At 42.7% G+C, this 23528-nt stretch overlaps 1 protein-coding gene across 5 annotated transcripts in view; it reads left to right on the top strand.

Annotated features, from left to right (window-relative positions):
* The first annotated feature begins 11759 nt into the window (after positions 1-11759).
* The window catches only part of MSRA (methionine sulfoxide reductase A), a 270726-nt gene continuing 258957 nt past the window's right edge, over positions 11760-23528 (top strand). The window contains exons 1-2 of one of the 5 annotated variants that reach the window (XM_035321232.1): positions 11760-11876; positions 12195-12283. In XM_035321232.1, coding sequence (XP_035177123.1) covers positions 12208-12283 — 76 coding nt within the window. In that variant the 5' untranslated portion in view covers positions 11760-11876; positions 12195-12207. The other 4 variants (XM_035321233.1, XM_035321234.1, XM_035321236.1 and 1 more) reach the window with 4 other exon arrangements.

Genomic DNA, 23528 nt, shown 5'->3' with positions numbered 1-23528 from the left:
ACGAATGGGTGAAATGTTTGCAACCAGCGTGGATATTGTTTAAAGACACCATATTGAAGGCACAGAGAAAATACATGGTGTGTATAAAAAAAGACTTTAAAAAGACCAGAAGAAAGCCACAGTAATTAAGGATCAGAGCGAAGGAGGCTATTACAAGTAAGAAGACTTCATGTTCAAACAAGGCGAAAATAGAGAACACACATTCTATTAAAAAGGTAGACTAAAAAGATTTGAAGAACAAATTTCTAAGAGCATGAACAAATTATCAATCCTTTTCCAGACATGACCAGATTAAGAAGCCTGCCAGGCAGTATGAAGGGCTAGCAGAGGACCAGGGTGTAAGATGACTAACTTCAGAACTGCAGGCAGCAGTACACACATGGAAGAACACTGAATGAACTTGAATATGAAACTACCAGGCTGGCAAGTACGGTGCTGGACGTCTGCTTACCGTGACATTTCACAGAATCACAGAATGGAAGGGATCTCTTGGTACACCTGGTCCAACCCCTGCACAAGCAGGGCCACCCAGAGAGGGGTAGCCAGGACCTTGGGCACTCTGAATGGAAATGTGACACCAGGCTTTTTTTTTTTTTTTTAAGTATTTGAGGAAAAAAAACAAAACAAAACAAAACAAAACAAAACAAAAAACATAATTTTAATCCCTTCATAAAGAAAATTGATAACAAATAGAAACAGTGAGTGCATGAACATGGGGAAGAGTCTACATGGCTTTTGCATGTTGGAATCTTGCCTAACAAAAGCACTTGTTGCTAGCACTGATCATGTCAATCTGGTTGGTGTTGTCTTTGTGGCCTTTCAAAGTCCAAAGACTGCTGAGAAAAGCAAGGAGCCACAGGCATGAGAGGCTACAGGAGCTGTATTTTCACTGATGAAAGAATGAGCAGCAAAGAGCAAGACGGGGACTGTTAACAGTATCCTGGTGCTGAGACGTGGACCGCAGAGCATGTCTGATGATGCTGGGTTATTTGCTGGTGATATTGGATTATTTGAGGATGTGCAAATGAAAACCAGTTGCAGAAACCACATAACACTGAGAGGGCAGGTGATAAAATGGCAGCTGAAATTCAGCGCCTGTAACGGCAAATTAAAGCACATGGGGAAAAGCAGCTCTGAATCTCTGACAAGTGCTGGTTCTGAGTGAGGTGTTGTCAGTGGAGATGTGATCGTAGAGCTAGGGCAGATAGGGCCATGAAAACGCCAGGAAACTACTGCCTAGTTGGAAATAAAAAGATAAAAAATTATTTTCCCTTGCAAATGATGAATTGAATGTTAGGGACTGTTAGGAACTGTAAAAAGAATAAAAGGAAACTCATCATTTCGCATGTGTAAGATCACATCTGGGGAACTGTGTCCAGCTTTTGGTCTCCCCAGTACAAGAAATATGCTGGCAAACTGGAGCGAGTCCACTGGTGCTGTCAATATGCCTAGGGAAGTGAAGCAGGTGAAATACGAGGAAAAACTGAAGGAATTGGGTTTGCTCAGCCTTAAGAAAAGACCGAGTGGAGATTTTATTGCCAGTTTAAACTATCTTAATGTAAAATGCTCAGAAGATGGAGCCAAACTGTTCTTGGAGGTGCACAGAGAAGGGATGAGCTTGAAGTGCTCACCAGCTGCAGCAAAGGAGGTTTTGGTTAGATACATGGAAAAATATCTTCACTATGGGGTGGTCAAATATCAGGACAGTGAACCAGAGAGGCAGTGGAATTGCCATCCTTAGAGATATCAAAAACACAGGTGAACAAAGGCTATAAGCAAGCTGGACAAAACAGGTCCTACTTTGAGTGTAGGATTTGAGCAGAGACCTTCAAAGGTCCTTTTGTTCCAAACCCACTCTTAATTCCAGGATGGCTTTGCACCTGTGGTGACCCCACACCTCAAAAAATTTGTCAATACATTGTCAAAAAGTAAAAAGTGTCAATAAAAGCACTAAGGATGCTGGAGGCTATGGGACAACATGGACACGAGAAGAGATGAATTTGACTGAAGTGGAGAGTGGAGCCTGGAGAAGGAGGGAAGGATGTCTGCAGACTGACAAGTCTGTAAGGAGATGAGAAAAATGATCATTTCACAGAATCACAGAATCACAGAATAGTCTGGGTTGGAAGAGACCTCCAAGATCACCGAGTCCAACCTCTGACCTAACACTAACAAATCTTCCACTAAACCATATCCCTAAGCTCTACATCTAAATGTCTTTTAAAGACCTCCAGGGATGGTGACTCAACCACTTCCCTGGGCAGCCTATTCCAGTGCCTCACAACCCGTTCAGTAAAGAAGTTCTTCTTCATATCCAACCTAAACCTCCCCTGGCGCAACTTTAGCCCATTCCCCCTCGTCCTGTCACCAGGCACATGGGAGAACAGACCAACCGCCACCTCGCTACAGCCTCCCTTCAGGTACCTGTAGAGTGCAATAAGGTCACCCCTGAGCCTCCTCTTCTCCAGGCTAAACAGTCCCAGCTCCCTCAGCCGCTCCTCGTAAGCCTTGTTCTCCAGGCCCCTCACCAGCTTCATAGCCCTTCTCTGGACTTTTCAGGGCTTAAGAACAAGCTGGCATCTGAGGAAATGCCTGAGCTGGGTTCACCAAAAGCCAGGAGGGCCCAGAGAAGTGGCCGGGCACATTCCTCCCTCCTCAGTCTTTTCCTACAAGTGTTTGCTACTGGGATCATCAAAAAGAGTGGAGTCTGGGCTCTCCTGCCTCTCCAAGACTGGAGCAATGCGAGGCTTGGCCTGGCCTACCATTTTCTGTAGGTTGTTACTTAGTGGAAACAGCGAGCTCAGTCCTTTCTCTGTCCTCAAATGCTGCCTGCATGTGTTGGCATATCTCTCGTGTTTCTACAGTTGAAGACAAGATTAATAAAAGTGTTCAAGGTGGAAGCTTACACGGAAAGGGAAAAGCTGCTGCCAGGGCCTCTGGGCCTTGTGGCCCCAAACCTCCTCCCTTCCCCATCTGCCCTGTTAACCAACGGAGCACTCTGCGATGTCTGGCAGGTTGTGAAGGGCAGAGGGAGGAGAAATGGTGGGTTTTACACCCGTTATCTTTCTATCTAGCGGCGAGCTGTAATTTACTTTGGGGAAAGATGACTATTGCATGCTTTTGTGACATCAAGTTAGAGCTCGGAATGTTTAAAATAATAGGGAAAATGCATTTCCCATTGACTTCTCTGGGAGCAGCTTGCGCATTTCTGAAAGCAGATGGCGTGATGTATATTAAATTATCACTTATGTCGGGGGGCTTATTTTAAGGATGGAAGTGTCGTCTCTTGGTATTTGTGCCAGAACTGCTCATCCCCAAAGAAGGATTTTTGTATCCCTCCAGCTATCCTGGAAAATACTTGAAGGAACATGTCCTTCCCAAATACAGGTTAAAAATGTATCATTTTGTACTTGTTTTCCATCTTTTAAGGAAAAGGGAAAGCAATTTTAAAATTCCACTTTAAAAAAGAAAGGCCAAACTAGCAATAGCTGAACCAAAGGCAAAAGTCCCCCAGACTTCATTGTAAATCTTCACTTAGGGTGAAGGTTCACGCTGACAGCGACAACATGAATAAGCGGTGCAAAATGCCTCGTAAAGACCCAGAAGTCTAAAGCAACTGCTGAGTCATCAACAATATTTATAACCTCCCACACTCAGAATAGAAGATACCAAGGGACTGCAATTACTGAGATATGACAAATGTTGAATTTTTAATGTCTCCAGCTGTAGGACCCTTCACTGTCCGAGAGCATTGCTGCTGAAAGGCATAACCTTAGTTTAATCCATGAGCGTTGGTTGTAAGCTATACTCTATAGTTTCTCCATAAAAAAAAAAAAAAATATTGCTGTTGACTACCTAAGGAGTTATTCTTGGTTTTGCAGATATCTTTTTGCAGATATCCTTTTTTTTTTTTTTTCTTTTTTCTTTTTTTCCCACTTTGTTCTACTTGTCTCCATAATCTGGGCTCATAATAGACTACTCTTCTGTTCACTTGCAAGGCTGTTACACTCCTTTTGATGCCTTATACCATATGATTGTCGGAACACTCTTCTGTGAATGAACTGTACTTTAATCCTCTTCATGACACTGTTTCTAAAGTCATCTAGCAATTCTACCCCATCTACATCTGAAAAACAGCTCCTGCACGGGCTTGTTACGGCTGTGAGATATTCACTCACGTTTGGAATGAGTTCCTGGGGGCAAAAGAGGTGACTAGGTCCCACTGATTGCCCTAGGACTTAAATATCTCGAGATCCAACAGAATTCCAATGCCTAAGTGGCTTTGGAGATCTGAACCTGTGCCTTCCTGTAGGCACTGCATAGCAATCTACTGCACGGCAATCCCAATGAAGAATGGAATTACATACAGCACGATAAGGATGTATGATAAGGATGATAGATAATTTAATAGGTGGTCAGATATTTTTTACACACGCTGTTAATTTATTTCCTTCCAGAGTAGTGGCGGCGGCTGCAGTGGGGGCAGGAGCCCACCAGGGGGCTCCGGGGGGCAGCAGCAGCCCCGGGCCAGCATCCCCGCACGGCTGGGCAGCCAAAAAGGGTCCCCAGGGGATGCTCATCTCTTCTCTCATCTTCACCGCACTCCTTCAAACAGCTCACACAGGGCAAGCAAATAAACAGGCAGCCCCGACAACGTCGGCTTCTAGCACCGCGGATAGCACCATCCATGTATTTTTAATCTCCGCCTGGGTATTTTCTTACAAACGTCATTAATAACGGGGAGCGCTGCTGTATGGTAATATACGATAGCACTTAGAGCTTATGAAGCTCCCTTTCAGTTTTATAGCATCAGCACAGCAGGCTGTGCTGAGCACCACATGAGCACATTTATAAAAAGCTTATTACAGCGTATAGCAGGAGAGCCCTTTTTTTTTTTTTTTTTTTTTTTTTTTTTTTTTTTTTAAGCCCTGTATGGGGAACCAGCACTATTAAATATGATTATTTCCTTTAGTAAAGGCAGTGTAAACAACTCTGTCATTTGTTTTTATAAAGTCATCAGTGCCACTGCATACAAACCAGCGCCGGCTGACAAAGCCAAGGAATCTACTAGACACTGTGCAATGCATTTAGAAAACATCATCAGCCCGTGTTGACGTTGCAGAGGCCTCCGAGCACTTCCAAGGAACCACATCTCGTGAATGTGATCGATGCAGCAGCTTTAACCTTCCACTGGCAGAATTTTCCACCAAAAAACCTGTAATCGATTCCATTAGCTTTTTGTTTGTTTGTTTGCTTGTTTTGTTTTGTTTTCATTTTGGTTTTGTTTTGTTCTATTCTATTCTATTCTATTCTATTCTATTCTATTCTATTCTATTCTATTGTGGAGCTTTCACTTCAGGTGAAAACAGAACCACAAAGAAAGCCCCAATATTTAGACCAAGTGCATATCTACGCATATAAGCAACACAGGCTGCCAAAAACGCACGTCAGTTGACATGCAATACTTTTTCCACTATCTAATCTATTACAAGTCAGCCTGATAGGAAAAAAAAAAATATCCTTGCTTTATTGGTTAGAGAAGTGATGTTTTTACAGATTTTGAAGATATTCTACGTTATCTGCAGAATTTAAGTGAGCCTTCCTTGTTACGGAAGATTATAACGGAAATCTAGTTATACACCATTTGTCTGCATTTGCAAGACAGATCCTATCAGTAGCTCTAGCAGAGCAGCTGCCTTAGCACAGCGTTACCCTAAAGGATAAGGACAGCTTCCATGGTAGCATTGCTTATTTTTTTCACTATCGGCAATTTAAATATGTAAAAGTCCTTAATAAACTTTAGCCACTTGTCTGGATTTATGTGAATGGACTCAAGACTTTCAGTGACTTGGAAGAACACAGAAAAGACAACTACTTTAGCAAATACTAATTTGGGGTTCAGGAATTAAAAAGGCCTTAGGAGGGAGGGAACAGAAGGACCTGGAGGACTGAGATCAACAAGGAAAATTTGGAGCGGGGAATGCAAGATACTAGTCGTGATGGGGAATATGAAGGATTGTGTGCTAAATGAGTCAATTTATTTTGGAATGGCTAATTGGAGTCTAATACAAGTGAAATTTCTATGGGGCTGAAATTTGCTGTAAAATCCTGCAGTGTTTCCTAGGTAAATAAAGGAGAATAAACTTGCCTAATTGCAGTTATCAAAAAATCAAGCTTTCTATTCTAAGCTACTCACGAGGGCACCTTCTGCTGTGAGTTGAATGAAGCAAACCTCCCTGCAGAACAGGCCAGCCTATCTGCTCTATTTTAAGATGAGATGAATCTAATGCATCTAATATCTAGATGCCCAGCTTGGATGGGATGCCACAGCTAAAGTTGGGTGATATCAGTCGCATCCAAACTATGTGTTTCTGACCCGCCTGCAGCAGCAATTTATTTCTATCCATAAAGCCCCTCCTGCAAAATGAGCATTCAGAGAGATAAAAACACAAAAATCCCCAAGTAAACTGTACAGAGGATATTTATTGAGAAATCCCTTACGAAAGGTGTACCAAGGGAAGGGCTGTGTCATGATGGTTTCTAGTGAAATCCGTGTTGAATTTTCAGATTTTAAGTGGGGAAAAGATGCTAACAACAATCTAAACTGATTTCTGCAGCACAGGCCAGCGATTGTACCCAGTAATTTGTCCTCTCAGACCAGAAATTGGAATTGACCCACAGAGTATTTTGTACCACAGCTGGAAATCGTGATTTCAAAACCCCAGGGCTGAGCCTCAGCTGCTGGTAACTTCATTTAAGCCCAGTATGTTTATGGAGCTGAGAGAAGCCACAACATTGAAGGAGGTATCTGCAAACTGACCAGCTGCTAACACTTGGGCCACCAGCTACCTGGCTGCAAAGTGTTAATTCAGTGCTGGCAGGTGGTTGCTTCACCGCAGGACATAAGCTCGGCGGTGAGAGCCAACCCTGAGCAAAGCTGTGTGGCAGCTAAAACCTTTGACTCTTAGCATCTGGGTAGGATTTGGGTCAGGATCCAGAGATGTTTTAGGTGTCTGCATATGCACACAGGACCTGAACTCCAAAGACAAGCAAGGTTTTTCTGTTTGATGGTCACTGGAGTGAAAGAGCTCATGAACTGGTGATGATTTCTCAACAAAACTGCTCTCCATACACTGCTGTTGGTAAGATTTAATCCAGCTGCTCCCACACAGGTGCCTGGAGCCCTTTGAAATGCTCTGCAGCATCTGAGGCGTATGCATGGAGCTTAGAGATAGGACATGGGATGTTCGTGAGACCAGTGCCAGGCTGGGGAAGCAGGCTAGAGCACCCCAGGGCGCTGTGAGTGGCACTATGCACCCATGTGCAGGCAGCCACACCAAGCCCTGCACTGACCAGCTCTCCAGAGGGTATTTTGAGAGCTCAAAACCCATGTCATGCAGAAACACTGATGGACAGACCCCAAAACGCATGTGACTTGCAGATAGCTGGCTTGTTGCATTAGCTCTTTTTTTCTGTATTTGGAAAACATAAAGAACAACCTGTGTAAAGAGGCTGCTTGTGTCTTGCATCTTCACCTCCTCCCTGGCACGTGTGGTACTCTGTTCTATTAAATTGCCCATTGTTTTTGACATTCCTCTGTAAATCCCAAATCACAGCATTATTCCGAGGTACGGTGCTGATGGCTCTTCTACGTCAGTTCCATTTTTAGTGTAATTTATGTAGCTTAATCTGTATCTAAATGCTCATCTAGATCCCAAATGGAAGGCGGATGAATGACTGATTAATCTTCTCTCCTCTCTCTAGAAACTGTCTCATGTAGATTGCTTTACTGTATTATCGTCTTGGCTGTCCTTCTGGGGTAACAGATACAGCTGTTGATACAGGAATTCAGGTCTGTTGTTTCCAGAAAGAACCGGGGCACTTAAAATCTCCAGTTCCCTTGATTATAAAACCTCCTGAGCAGTTTTTTTGCTAAAACCGGGGGATCTGCAGGTTTGTTCTGATGAAAATACGTGCTGTTTGCAGAGATTGTTACCTGACTGGCCACAGAATGTGATTGCAAAGAAGCAATCATGGCAGGGTTGGTGTGTTTACAGCGCTGTCATGTAGGCATCAGTTCTGAGCTCCGTGATTTGACATTTCTATCAATTACGGTGAAGAACGTGGACAGCCATTTCCAGCTGCCCCCAAACTGCAGAAGCGGTAGTGACAACGACTGGGGATCGGTGCAGGTCTATACCAGTAGTTTAAATGCTGCCAATGACGAGGCACTGAATCCAATTTTCTATATATTTGCCATAATCTATGTATTTCTATGCATTGGTAATAAATTCCTTGGAGAAGAGCCCTTGGGAATCCCAGCAGTGTCAATAGGAGAAGCAAGAAAAGCTGGATAGAAGAAAATCTCTGCGTTCTAGGAAAGATATGCTGGGATTTAATGGGAGCTGAAGCTAAGCTAAAAATAAGGGGCATATTTTTTAACAGTAATTAAGCACTGAACAATCCACCAGTCTGTGGAGAATCTTCTATTGCTGTGCATTTTAAATTAAAAAGAGAAAAAATAAAGGTTGCTTTCCAGGAGATGCACGTTGCAACACAAACCTGACTTCGTATTAGTTTCAAGACACGGCAAATCTTGTTACACTGGAAAAACAAATCAATGCAAAACCACAAGGGCTAGCACATCCAACCCCAAAGGAAAGGACTATGTGTCCCGTTAAGGGGCACTTTGAGTCCAGCGTTGGCCTGTTTCAGAGCAGCAACCTCTCACGCCAAGCCTGCGGGCCTCCACCCCCAGTTTGTACGGGAGGGAAACAAGAACAAGCTGCTCAAATCCCCTCTGCCCAAGGCTGGTGATTATCAGAGCAACTCTGACTGTTCTCCACACTATGTACCGTAAATGTCAAGTTCTGGAAAAAAAAAAATGTATTTCACTTAAATTCCTAAAACTGGATGACCAGGAATCTGTGTAGAGCCCTGCCCGAAAGGACACAGGTAAGCCCACACCTCTTTTCTTGCTGTTCTCTCCCTCACATCTATCTTTTTCCTTTTTCACGCCCGTTTCCTGAAGGTTCTCCACATATGCTGTGAAATTGCTGTGCTGGAAATACTGTGCCTATTAGACGGGGATCCAAGCACCACGTAGATACCTTAACCCAGGCTTTTTTCTGATATACAACACCTCTTGATTCAATCTGTGTGTTGGCATTTATCAAGTCTACACTTAAATGTGAAGCACACATCACAAATACGTAAGTTGCTGTTGCTGGCTTGGACAGGCAAATCCTTATCATGAGAACTTTAAAAAGTTAGGGTGTGATTTTTACTCTCCCACACAGATCTCAACCTCTGGAACAAGAAAAGGGGATAGTCCCCATTTTTCTGAAATGTAAGGAAATGTAATTTTTATTGAATTAAAAAAGTATTCTGTTTCCACGGAGCGAAGAAGCACAAAGCACTTCTGTAAACCAGCAGTTTTTGCTAAGTGGCATCATGGCTTATTACTATTTAATACTTAGGATCCAGTTACGAAGCAGGAACACAGTGTGTGAAGTGCCATACAAACACAGAATGAAAGACTGCTTCCTGCCTGTAATAGCTGTAATTGAAATGCATCAACAGCCCTGCTATCTGTCACTGCTCTAACCACTGTTTTGGAGTCCCACCGCCAATCTCTTAGTGCCCTGCTCTGCTGTTGTCAGCCTCACAAACGAGGCAGCTGAATGCAACGGGTGACAAAGCAATTTTTCCTGTAAGAATTAATGTAACAGAAAGAACACCTATGATTTAAGACACAGCTTAACTCACGGGGACAGCATACGTGGCTGTGGAAGATCACTGGGAACTGAGTGGAGGAGATGCTGGCTTTTCAGCAGCTGGCCTTTCAGAGCACATCAGGGCTCTGAAACGTTTTAACCACTTCATCTGCAAGACCAAATTGCCCAAACATTAGTCTGTTTTTCTGTCCTTCACCTCTGGTTGACCTTGGTACATGCAAGGAAGATGGCAAGGAAAATGGAACCATTCACAGAGGCAGCAGGAATGCTCTCAGCAAATGATTCGGGTTGAACATTCAGCCTCGCCTGGTAGAAACATTAACTCTTAGGGGAAAAGCTGCATGCTGTCCATCATAACTTTAACTACTGAATTTTTTAGAAATGTGCTCTTGGCAGGTAGTGGAGTGAGCATAGGTATGTGTGGTGAACTGAAGAAATGGAGACAGCAGTGGAAAAAGGGTTATTCACTACCCCTCTATATAAAAACAGCGGATGTCATCATCGCTAGAGGCTTCTTATCAAGGAAGCAAGAGTTAGGAATTATCAGCATAGAGGATATTATACATGAGGAAACAGTAATTAGCTATGTTTCAAATGAAACCCACTTTATTATTGAGCATTTCCACTTCTTAGTAACCTGTATATTCAAAGTATCAGTTATATGCCGTATGCCTCTCTATATTCACTCCTGTATTTAATGGATTTTCTTCTGGTTATTGCAGATTTTTAAAAAGTCACTTGAGGGCCTCTCTGGTCTGGTTTCTCATTGTTCTAACTGTATCTATTTCTCCTTATTTATATACACAGAAAAAATGGACTGCAATTGTGGGACAACTCGTGCTCAGAGGATGCTGTTTGCCTTTCACGTAGAGGAACAATGGTGAACCTGAAGAGAGGACAGCTCGTCTCTCAGGTTCCCATGTGAGCTTTTCATTTTACAGGAAGCCAGACTCTTACAACATGGATTTCCTGCTTCTCCAGATTCTTTTGTGAGCATCTGGGAATTCTTAATATTGCTGTAAATACACAATTCCTTTATAAATCTGAATAAATTGTCTCTCAAGAGTATATCCTTGTAAATTCCAGTTTGATTAGGAGCTGAATAGAACTGCATTCCTTTGTCATAGAGTATTTTTGAATTATCTAGCCTCCCTCTCATAGACTAGGCACTGGTCTGACATTTCATCACATTTTCTCCCAGTCAGCCAACAATCCAACTTCTTCAAGCCCCTCCAGATGAGTTTTGTATTGAATTACTCACTTCCTTTCTACAACCTTTGCGTCCTATCTGTGCATTATCTTTTCCCTTGCTCTGAAATCACTATGCAAGACTCCCGTCTAGTTCACAAACCTTCTTTGCATTCTACAGTTTTTCTAAGAAATTCTCTTCTATTGACCATGACTTTACGAACAGATTGAGCTTCAATTGTCTGAAAAACAAAACACCATTGTTCTAACTTCTGTATGTCTTCTGTGTTAAAAACCCATACTGGTTGATGGCTTATCTTCAATATGCAGTGTGTGTATCACTCCCCAAAATATGGTGGCTATTTTCTACAAGTACTTACACTCCATTCACTTTTTGTTTCTGTATTTTTATTGCAAACATACATACAGACGCTGGTAGCTGGAGATGCATTACTTAGAGCACCTTCTTCATACGTATATAAAAAAAAATTGTAACTCTGCATGACTGACATGAGGCAGTGTGTTGGCTAAATGTAACAGAAGGGACTGCTACATATATCCATAAACTCTGGAAAAAAAAGAGGTTATTACAGAATAGGTCATATTACCGCATGAGGAATCTGTGTAGCACATTTTCCTGAAGATGTTTGCACGCTTCTCTCCCCCCTGGCCCAACTGGGGGCACAGCCAAAAACCCAGAGGTTGGTTGTGGTGCGTAGGCATACCCCAAGAGCAGCAGGCATTTGCATAAACACCATGTATTAAGTGCAGGGAGAGAGCAAGCAGCACATCACACAGGTGTTTATGGAGCTCTGAGCGAAAAGCCAGGGCCAAAGTGCAGCTGGCAGAGCTAACGTGGGGTCGAGCCCACACAGCACACGCCTCCAGAGCACGGCAAGCCAGGGCGGCCTCAGTGCTGCCAGCACCCTTCACAGCACCCGAGGGACACCCGTGAGTGAAAGGAGAGGGGGCTGCCCCCCTCAGGGCACCCCCCCTCGCACCAGAGCTCGAGGCACACCAAGGCCTGGCGGGGGGCAGCCCCTCAGGGCACGGTGCCCTCGGCGGCTCGGCAGGGGGCGATCCTCGCACCTCGCCGACTCACGCCCGCCATTTTCTTCCTCCTCCTCCTCCTCCTCCCGCCCGTCCCAACGGCCCGCGCGCGCCGCTCCCCGCCCCGCCGCCATTACCCCCCCCCCCCCAACGACTCCCCTCAGGGGCGATGCCAACAGCGCCGCGACGCCCCCTCTTCTTCCTCTTCCTCCTCCGCAGCTCCACCTTCAGGATGGGCGAATCGGCCTCCCGGCTGCCCCTCGAGGGAGAAGCGCTCCCCGGCAGGAGCCAGCGCGTCCCGGTGGCAGGTAAAGGCGACCTCCCCCCCCCCTCCATTGCCCCTCCGCCGCCCCTCTGCCCCTCAGGCGGCCCCGGCTCCCTCAGGCGGCCCCGCGCATGCGCGCTGAGGCGGGACGGGGACGGGGAGGGAGGGAAAATGGCGGGCGCCGCCTCACAGCCGTGTGGGAGGGGCGGGCGGGAGGCCCTGGGAGGGGATTTGTTTTCGTAATTTGGCCGCGTAACGGTGTTTCCTGGGTGGGTTTGGGGTGAGAAGAGCAGCGGATCGATTGGTGGAGCGGCCAAGGAGGCTGGTTGTCGTGGGTTTTGTGGTTAATTTTTGCTGAGGGCTACAATGGACTTATGCGGGGTTTTAAAAACATTACCTAACCCTTCACGTGTCTGTTACATAATACCTAATAATGACATCAAAACATGGTGTGGGTGTTCATCCCTAGTGTTTGGAACACTTAAAAAGATAATTCAGTGGTTTTTCAATGTTCTTCATTTTGCATAAATGGGAGCTGTCAGGTAAGCAAAGTTGCACACTCGGGTTAAGGAGCTGATTTTGCCTTCTGTCAGCTGTCCTAGGCACAGAAAACATCGCAACATCATCATAACTGATAAATAGGAGTTCCAGTGGCACCCACATGCTGCCCTATTTGTGATCATGCCTCCCTTTTACAAGGCAGCTTTTCAGAGGTATTTTTGTGCCAGGCAGCCAAAGTCTTTCATGAAACCTGTGAACTTGGGAAAAAAATAAACACTTAAGGTCCGTAAGTGCTGGAGGGAGAATTATAAACGCCCGATGGTGTAATCTGAGTGGAAAGAGTGTTCAGGAGCATGGAGAAACACCGGATTGCACAGGTGCTTGGTAAAATCCTGGAGATGGCAAGAAGGTGACGGTGAAATTAAAGGCAGCAGGAAGAATATTATGTCTGATGTGGAGAAGTTGTAGTCAAAGAGGTACAGAGAAAGGCTGATATCTTCAGGGCAATGAACTTTAGAGATGATACTAAGAGTTGTGTATCGGATAGATTAAATTGGCACCTTGCTGTTGCTTGTTGATAAAAGCCTGGATAAAAGATAATGCTAAGCCCTGTTTATGCTCTTTAACTCCACAGATAGAATACTTTTGTGCTGTTATTCAAAAAATGTTCTCATAAAGCCAATTACATTTATTTTTGGCATTTTTATTCTATGACTAAGCATGGTATCATGCACTTAATAACAGCTTGGAGCTCCAATGAATTGCAGAAGTTAAAATAAGATGTTAACTTCTTTGTGAAAAGAATGGCAAGGTAAATTTTAAGCACTGTGTAACATTTCCTCAGAAATATTTCCTCTGTTTAAAGTGTTTTTAGACTGTGGATCTGGAGAAATATTTACTGGAAGGGATCTTTATTCCAGCTCCTGTTCCAGCGCTGCTCTGGCTTCTAGTGAGCATTTCCATATATCTAATGTGAACCAAGACACATTTAGTGGTGCTCCCTTTCTGATACTGGTGCTACTGAGAGGGGCTTGCTCAGCTGTCGTTCTCACTTCTGTTCAGCTGCTGCAATACAGACCCATAGCTTTCCCTTCACCTGCTGAAACAAGCCCAGTTTGTGTGTTGTAGGCTGCTGACCAGCTTGACCGTTGACCTTGCAGATCCCTGCCAGTCCATTAACATCTTTTTTGAACAGAGGACCCCAAGCCAGACACAGTATTCCAGGTGAATTCTTAACAGTACAGTGTAGAGGAGAATACTTTTTCCTTGTTTTGCTATCTGTGCTCCTTGTAATGCAGCCCAATACAGAGTTTGCTTTGTTTGCAGTGAGAGCACATTGCTAGTTCATATTTAACCTGGCATCCAGCATAATCCCAAGTCCTTTCCAGCGGGGCTGAGATTATTTTGCAGCAGTGCAGAACCTGTACTTCTCATTGCTGACCTTCATGTGGTTTCTGTTGGCACAGACCCGAACATTTTCAAGGTCTCATTGGACTGAAGGTCTGTTGTTTGGCATGTCCACTCTCACCTTCAATTCAGTGTCATCCTCAAACTTGCTGATTGTGTTTTCAGTCACATCATTCATGTTTTTGTTTAAGGTATTGAATGATATTGGCCCCAGCATCAGCCCCTGGCATAACCTGCTACACATGAGAAATCAAGATATTGATTACTGCCTTTTGATTTTGGTGATCCTGACACATTCTGACGGTTCTAGTGTCTGTTCTTCGAGCCTGTACTTTCACAAATTCCAAATGCATACACCGTCAGAAACCCTGCTAAAGTCAACATGTATTACATCCACTGCTTTGCCCTAATCTGCATAGCCGTCATTTAATTGTGAAAGGCAGCCTGCCTGGTCAAGCATGACTTACCTTTGGTAAATGTGTTGACTATTCCTGATTACTTTCTTGCTCTCTTTGTGTTGGGAAATGGTTTCTACGAGGACACACTCCATGATCTTTTCTGTGTCTGAGCTGAGACTGACCAGCATATAGTTCCTCAATCCTCTTTTTGCCTTCCTTAAAAATGGCTGTTTCTAGTCATCTGAAATCTTTCCCAGTCACCTAGATTTTTCTAGATACTACCATGTAATGTCACAGTGCTCTGACAGTCACAGCAGTGAGTTTTCTCCACAATCCTGGACAAACTTCATGTAGCTCCTTGGATTTGAACACCTTTAGCTTCTTTAAGTAGTCATAACCTGTTTTCCCCCCACATTGTTGGCTGCTCTCCTTTCTGTCTGTGCTGGTGCATGCGGAGGCTTTGGAACAGTCTTTGTGAAGACTTAGACAAAAGAAGTGTTGAGTACTTCAGTCTGCTGTATTACTTCTAGGTTGCCTTCTGTATTAATTAATGCACCTAATTTTTTTAAAAAAATTTCAGCTGTCATGTTTGTGGAATTGTTTCTTACTGCTGTTTATGTCCATAGCTAGTTTTAACTCCAGCTTTGGCCTTTTCGATTTCATGTCTAGAAACCTAAGAAATGCTTTTCCATCCTCCCTTTGTTGCTTGTTATTGTTTCTACTTCTTGTATGCTCTCTGTGTTTTAGTTCACTAAGAAGCAATGTGCTTCTGATGAAGTTCCCATTTTTCCTCTGTGCTGTTTTATTCCTTAACTCTCTTAGAAAATTTTCATCAAAAAACAGACAGTTCTGGAGGGCACCTTCTCCCTTTGGTAGCCTTGCAGGACCTTCTATATAGCAATTACCTAAATAAGCCAATCTGCTCTTTGAAAGTCCGAAATGCTAAATCTGCTGTTTGCCTTTCCAGCCTTCCTTTGGATCCTGAACTCCATCATCTTGTGCTCGCTGCAACTCTCTGCCATCTATGGCTGCAATGCCGCCAGTTCTTCCCTGCTTGTGAACAGCTGGTCAAGTAAAACATTATCCTTGGTTGGTCCTTCAGGCATTTTTGTTAGGAAATTGTCACCAGCACAGCTTCCGGAATTGCTTGCACAATTTGGTGTTACCCTCCCAGCAGATGTCTGGGAACTGAAGTCTCCCAGGGTGACCAAGGCCAGCAGTCTGGAGGCGTGGGCTGGCTCATTGCGGACTTCCCACCTCTTGGTAAGCTTTGTAACGGATCCCAAACCACACTGTCTCCATTGTTTCTTTCCCCCCTGATCTTGACACAGAGACACTCAGACGTGATTCTGCATTCACACTGGAGCTTTGTGCTGTCAAGGAGCTCTTCCCTGTAGAGTGCAGCTCCCCATCCTAGACTGCTGTGCTAACCCTTTCTGAGAACCCCATTCCTATCCATGACACAGCTCAAGCTGTGTGTGCTGCACCACATCTCCATTTCTGATCACATCATAGGTCTGTGACCACACTTAGGCATCTGAGTCGTCTTCTTTGTGAGCCAAACTTCATCTTAGTGTGCAGACACTTGAGGAAAACATCTGCCAGACCTTTCTATGAAGCTGGAACTAGCACTGGTCAGTGCCCTGAGGTGTCCATCGTGTTCAGCAGTGATACGGGCCGAGATGAAGAGTTGCAGCCCCTTAACCATGCATTCCCTATGAAGATGCTGTTGATGTGCTCCATCTCCCTCATGAGATGTAGCCTGCTCACCCCACTGCTGCCATCCCCGTGGAGAAGGTTGCGTTGCATCTGCTTGCATGTCCTGCTCCAAGTTCCTGCTTCTTGTAGGTGTCCGATTGGCACGGATGTGTTCTGCCCCTCAGTGGGATTTGTTGTTTTGGGGGAACCACTCAACTGAGGGTTCCTGCTTGCTGCTCACAAACCTTGTGAGTGCAAAGAGCAGCTCAGGCTGTGCTGCAGCCCAAACGAGGGGAAAAAAAGCCAAGTGACAGCTTCAGCTTGGAAGTTGCATTTCACCCAGCCTTGCAAAAAGCTACATGGCATTCCTTTCTCTTTAAATTACTTATGTGAGACTTGTGTAATTGATTATGTGAGACTTGACCTTGTCTGCCTTTTTTTTTTTTTTTTTAAGTCTTAAAGCTGTTACTTATTAGGTCTGAATCTTTAAGGCTGTTACTTATTTAGGGTCTGAATCTAAGCAAATTATGGAGTTAAACCTTTTCTGTGACGTGACATTCTGTGACGTGTCTGGAAGTAGCTGGTTTGTGATTCAGAGGATTCGGTTTGTAAAAGTGAGTGAAAGTGATAAAATACTGAGCTGTGAGTTGAAACCAATGCAAACTGTAGTAAACTTCACTTTTTTTTTTTTTTTTGTATTTTAATTGTATTTATCTGATCTTCAACAAATTTCATAATTTGGGAATGATGTTGTGCCTTTTCTTTCCTGCAGTAGAGCTGCTGCATTCGTTTTCTGAAAATTATGTCTTTCATATGATTTCTGTGTAACGGCGCAGTATGATGTCATGTTCCGTAGTAAAACTGCGTATTATTTATTGCTTCTGCCCTTCTAGTAGAACGCCAGTTTTCAGAATTAATTTTAGTTGCGATGTCGTTGAAACATTTTTACGTTTTTGTGAGTCTATATTGCTCACTTTATTTAATTGGCTGCTTTATTTTATGATAGGGGTAGGAGCACTAGTCAAGGAGCCCTAATAATGCAGAGGGAACCCCCTGTGTGAGACATCATATAATCCTAGACATATATATATGCACACAGAGTTTTTTTCTCAGCTACGTAGCCTGAGATAGCAGGATATTGTTAATTTAAAGGAATATTTTGTCCTACTGGTCCCAGTGAGTAGTGCCAGGAAATATTTTCTGCCTGGTCTCAGCCGTGCTCCTTGCAGAGACACACGGGTACATCTGGGGTGGGTTAACTTTCCCGAGGCAGTAAAGGCACAACTCGGGTAGACAGCCTTACAATTACATAAAGCTGTTAAAACTTTTAGCTTTATATTTGTAGATTAATAGAGCGATAATTACACATTTTGGGGGAGGTCATTGTGAACTTTAGTCTGACCTGCATAAAAAAGAGCACAACATTTCCATGGATTAATTCGTACTTGAATCAGATCATGCTCTTTAGAGAAAATGTCCTTTGACAGAGAACCCACTGCAAAATTTCATAAATTGTTCCAATGTTTCTTAACTCTGTCCATTAAAAAATGCATATTTTGAATTGGTTTGTGTTGTCTGATCTTCCAGCTATTGACACTTGTTACAGTTTTCTTCATGAGGATGAAAAGCATGGTCGTATGTGTTTTCTGGCTTTCCAGAAGGATATTTAGATGGTAATTAAATTGCTGGTCAACCTATTAAAAAGACAAAAACACAAACAATAACACAAAGACTTAATCAGACATAAACCAAGCAAAGTAAACTCTTCTATTTTCTCAGCAAAAGGCATGTTTTTTGTCCTCCATTCATTCCTGTTTCTTTTTCTTAAACTGTCATCACTTAGTTAACATCTTCCTTGACTTGTCGCTATCAGCAGCAGTGACAGAAGATTTTAGTAGCGGTAGTGTTCATATCAGCTGCAGTCTTGTTACTACCCAATATTCTCCTGTTTGCATATCAAAGGATAACGTACATCTTAGACCAAAACATTGCTCTAGGAGCTCTGTGTACCTAAGAATTCTTAAAGTCATTGGTATAGTGTATGATTCTGTTATTAACTGTTTAATTCCAAGTCTGTATATTTTTACATAAAATAAAGAGGTGGAGCAAGACTCTTCTCGCTGCAGAGAGAGCTGAAATGCAGGAAATTCCATTTAAACTTAAGAAAACTTTTCTGTTTTGATTTTCTCCAGGCTGAGCAGAGATAGGTCATTCTTGTAAACCTCCTGGTGGATGTACTGAAGCTTTACAGCAGAGATCACTCACTTTCTCTTCCTTCAGGGTCAAACTTCCTTGCATTACATTTCTGCACATCATGGGCAGGTATTTTATGGGAACTGCTTTGCCCTTCTTGTTCTGTCCCCTGCCTTTGGAAGCGTCATGTTCTTTTCACAGGATTTGGACAGATCGGATTTCACCCTAATTGACCCTATACGCATGACGGATAGTTTATCTTACGTTCTTACAGGGAGTTTACTTCACAGGAGGTTTTAAAATGAGATGATATATCCCATCAGGACCCATTTGGCTGATTTCTAATACAGCATTTAGTTGGAGATCTTTTAAAGGTTTATAGTTTATGAACAGTAAAAATAAATAAGCATTCAGAAGCAGAAGAAGCTTTCTGAATTGGTTGCTTCCATACCTCTTTGCTTTAGTGGAATTTCAGTCCATGCTAAACTTTTTTTTTTTTTACCGTTCTTTAAACACGAACCAAATTATTGGGGTCAAACTGGTTCTGGTGGTCTGGATGCTGTCACCAGCACCAAGAGGCAGCTGGCAGGACTGCCCATGGCAATGGGCTAAGGCTGAAAGAGTGCGACTTCTCACTCATGTTCATGGCCTGGTGGGAAGCCCTCCTGCTGGAACTCAGTCCCTGTGGACGTGGCCATGGGATCATCCGGTCACGTTCTCAGCAGCCAATGAATCCATCATCATTAAATTGTGCTGAGCTGTAATGATAGAGAGGCACTGCACTGGCAAAGCGTGCTGGAAATCACTGATCATCAACTCTCTTATTCGTAAGTCACTAATCCTTTCCTACCAAGGGTGAGCGGCAAAAGGGAGAGCAGCTGAATGGGACAGCCTGATCCCTTGCTGCTTGTCAATTACTATGTCATGGAAGTGTCCGTGTTTCTGTAAACTATTTGTCCTGTCCAGCATTATGGAAAAAATCTGGTACCTTATGCTTGTTGTGTGCCTAAATATGTATGCGCTGTTAGTTTGAGAAGTTTTAAATAGATTCTCCCCGATGTTCTGACACTTTGCTGAACTGCGTAAGACACAAGAGTTGGCAATAGAATTGTGAACTAAAATGTAAGCTTCGGGTTTTTTAGGATGCTTTTCAGCAAAATATAAGGAATAAACTGAAAAACGTTAGATGTTTTTTCCTTTAATGATTTATAAAGTTTGTTAAGCATGGGCAAATAGAAAACTTATTTGTGGATGCTAATTTAATGTCAGTGTACTTTAGACTGAAGGTCTCACATTCTCAGTTTTAGACTGAAAGTCTGGAGTAGGGAATCTTGAGTGAGATTATGCCTTAGAACAAAGCCTACAAGTGAAATACAGTTTCTCTTAGTTTAGAATGATTAATTTCATAAAGTTTTCTACCACTTTATTTACATGATACGGTTTTTTATAAAGAACTAACTGATTACCCGTTTTCTACTGAAATTTAGATGGAATGTGGGTTAAAAACAATGAGATCTGGCTTCCATTGAGGTACAGTTCAGGACCATGTTGAGTAACAGTGCCAGATGTGGTCTAGCATTTCTCAGATTTTGATTTACCTTTCTTATTCAGCAGGGTTAATTACTTATTTCTTCATTGTAAGAAATGATCTTTGCCTCAAATATGCTCAAGCCATCAATTTCCATAAATTATTAAATTCCATTACAATTCCACTCCTTATGCCAAGATTCAAATCAGAAAGGATGTAAAACAGAGTATGCTTCCTCGTGGAAGCACCTCGCATCCAATAGCAGTTTATTATCTGAAAGGCAACTTCTGAAATTTGGGGTTATCACTTCTTTACAGGTAGATGTGGGATGAATTTATTTGGAAGTCTTGTCTGTACTATCATTCCATGGCTTTTTCCTTTCTTTTTTCCCTTCATCAGGTATTTATGCCTAAACACTAAAACAGCTTGTATGCAGGCCAAGTATTTGGCTATAAATATTGTGCTGTCATTGGAAAAAGAGGAATTACTTTTTAACCACCCATTGCATTTGCATTTTGGAAGGTGTTGCAAGGAGAAGCAAAGGTTAAGTCAGTCTAAAGGGATTTTTTGTTTTGTTTTGTTTGCATGTGCTTTTTGCTCTTGGCAGCTGGAAAGCAACAACAACAAAAAAGAAGTTAGCATGCACACACAATGCTGGATAGATTAAAAACATTCAGCAAATATGTTTACAGAGCTGCACATCCAGCTGTCAAACGCTGCTCCCAAGACAACACCGCCCCAATGAAAAAAAACCTTGCGCTTCCTTATCACCTCTAACTACACCACAGCATGAAGGACTACGTCATTCATCAGTAAGCCCTCTCCAAAAAAAAGGGAAGAAAAATAAAAAAAAAAATCAAAGAATCCCTTGCCGAATCCCCGGAGCTCCTCACCGGCTACTTAGCATGCTTCTCACGGGCGGCCGTGCGTCGACACGAAGCGGCGCCGCACAAAGCGGCACCCCCAGGACTGCGCCGGGGCTGGTGCGCAGGAAGCTCTCCCCGGGGTTTCTCCTGGCAACAGCGCGGGTTGCTGGGAGACAGAATTACTGAAATGGGAGAAACTTTCCCCAACTGGCAGCCTCTTGAATGCAAATCAGGCTTGAAGGAGACTCCTCTTGCCGACAACCGCAATTTCCCTCGCTGAAATGAAAAATGAATCCAGAGGTTCGTTATGCAGGGGATTATGCATGATGCCGCTCTGAGGAATCACTCAAAGTTGTGTAATAAAAGCGGATAATTATTTCTAGGGAAAGGTAGTGGCGTGGTACATGGGATTCAATAGCTTCTCATTGCTGCTACGAGCTGCTCTAGCTTCTTGTTACATCCCTACATTAAAAAGGGATATAATGTCAGAATTTGCTATATTGGAGTCGTTAAATAAACCTGTCAGAAGCACGAGGCTTGTATTTACATGGGTTATTTTTTCACGTTTTTCACTATTCACAAAATAATATACAGTATTATTGTGTGAAGCTTGGGATACTTTGAACTCCTTTGGCTAGTTGTCACCATTTTATACTTAGTGCATTTTTTGCATGAATGATGTTGACCTGACATTTTGGTAATGTTGTGACTTCAGAAAAAAGAGAGGTGGAGAGAAGCATCTCACTTTCTTCACCTGGCTCCACGCTACTGTTTAAAACCTTTTGTGCTTAGATGCTAAAGATCCATGGAGCCCAGTTGTGTCTTCAGTAGTGTCTGTGTAATTCAGATAAACAAATTTTCTTCTTTTTAAATACGGTGTTTGGCTGATGGGGGAAAGCCCGTGGTTTGTCTCTACGTGGCACCAAGTACACAGCGGGCACAGAGCACTGGAAGGGACGGTCGGGATCATTGACGTGATGGATGTCAAAAGACATCACAAGGAGGTGAACGGCATCCCCAAAATGCCTCTTTCATCCCACAACCACTGATGGGGTGAGTCCTGCCTTGGCTGGCTCAGGCAACCAGGCAGGGCACGCTGGGCACAACGGGCAACCATGGGCACGTTGGCTTCTGTTTCATCAGCGTAGCTTTATTTAAAATCAATGTAGGCTATTTAAAATGTAGACTATACAAAATTTTGACCCTACTATTTATTGCTCTTTTTGTCCCTCTGTTAATTGTGTCTACCTAGTCATTTAGCACCTCTGTTTTCTGTCATTTCCTTAATGAGAGAAGAGAGAAAATTGTCACATGCCTTCGCATCCTGTGCTCTGTTAAAGAGTAAAGCTATTTTAATATCTTCCCATAAAATAGGTCACTTTTCAAAAAAATATAATTACACTTTTCAACGTGATGGAGCTGTGTTATATATGGCATTCTTAAAGCAAAGGGTAACTGGTGTGGACACTCATTCAAACTAGATCTGGCCTTGATTTACGTTATGGTTACAAGAACAGATTAGCATGGCGTAAGCCAAGTGTGGATTTACAGCATAATAACTACTCCAGGTACCTGCCTACGCGCGTGCCTTTGTTGTGCACCGAACACTAAGTAATCTGTCTGGTTTCATGGAAAGGTACACGCTTTGTTACATTTACTCTGGGGGTAAAAAAAAGTGCAGATAACACAAAGAGATGCTCTAATACTTTGAGAATTTTGTTTGTGTGAGTCATTTTTGTCTTCTCTGTCTTTCCCGGAGCACCACAACTAAATTTAATTCAGGGAATGTTATTCAATGACCTGTTCCTGTAGTTGGTACTTGGTGTAAAGCCTTGAAAATTTTGTGTTGCCCTGAGTCAAAGCTGTTTCTTTTTTTTTTTTCCTACTCACTTCATCTTATGCCGGTTCACGGAATTAGAATTTTATTCTTTCTTTTCTTTGATTTTCTTGGTTCATGTACACGTACAACACTTCCAGTGATGAAGAAAAGAATTTCCAAAGTCAAGTTATGCTAAAAGAGAGTTCAGTTGTTCACGTATGTAACTGCAGAAGCGCAGCTTTGGTTCCCTCAGAACCTTGTTATACGGTGATGCGATAAAGAAAAAAGGGGAGTACGATATTAAAAAAGCTGCATACTTCAATTGATTTGAAAGTAGGTGAGTGCAAAATAGACCTTGCATCAGGTTACTAAAAGGCAGTTTTAAGGTTGTTAAAATGTTTTAGTTATTAATCTGTATCTTAGTCCTTTTGTGTTTCTTTGATGTGTAGTATTTACTTTCAATTTTTTGGGGTATGAAAAGCTTCTGTGCTTTAATTAAAGTCTTCTTGTCAGATTTATACCTTCAAATTACAATGATGTACCTTGCCTTAACTACCATTTTATGTAATTTTCATTTAGAAGTTTATTCTTTCTTCGCAACTCTAGCATTGTTTGGCTTCTAATTTGTTGTGTGATAGGTTTTATCTTGTATGTTAATATTTTATTTATTATGCGTAGGCTTTCAGTGGTATGGGTACATTTGTATATTGCTCATTGAGATATTTGCAAATTTTTCTGATACATATGAAGCCTGCATTTAAATTTCTAGTACAATTAGAATAATACATATAAATAAGTCCTAAGCTCAAATATGATAAAAAAAAAACATGCAATATGTAATGTTTATTGCAGTTTCTTATTTATTGTTCGTAGTCCAA

This window comes from Oxyura jamaicensis, chromosome 3, assembly GCF_011077185.1.
Source record: "Oxyura jamaicensis isolate SHBP4307 breed ruddy duck chromosome 3, BPBGC_Ojam_1.0, whole genome shotgun sequence".
In the NCBI taxonomy this organism is placed as follows: Eukaryota; Metazoa; Chordata; class Aves; order Anseriformes; family Anatidae; genus Oxyura; species Oxyura jamaicensis.
Note: the sequence above shows the minus strand (reverse complement) of the source record. Positions and strands in the feature narration are given on the sequence as shown.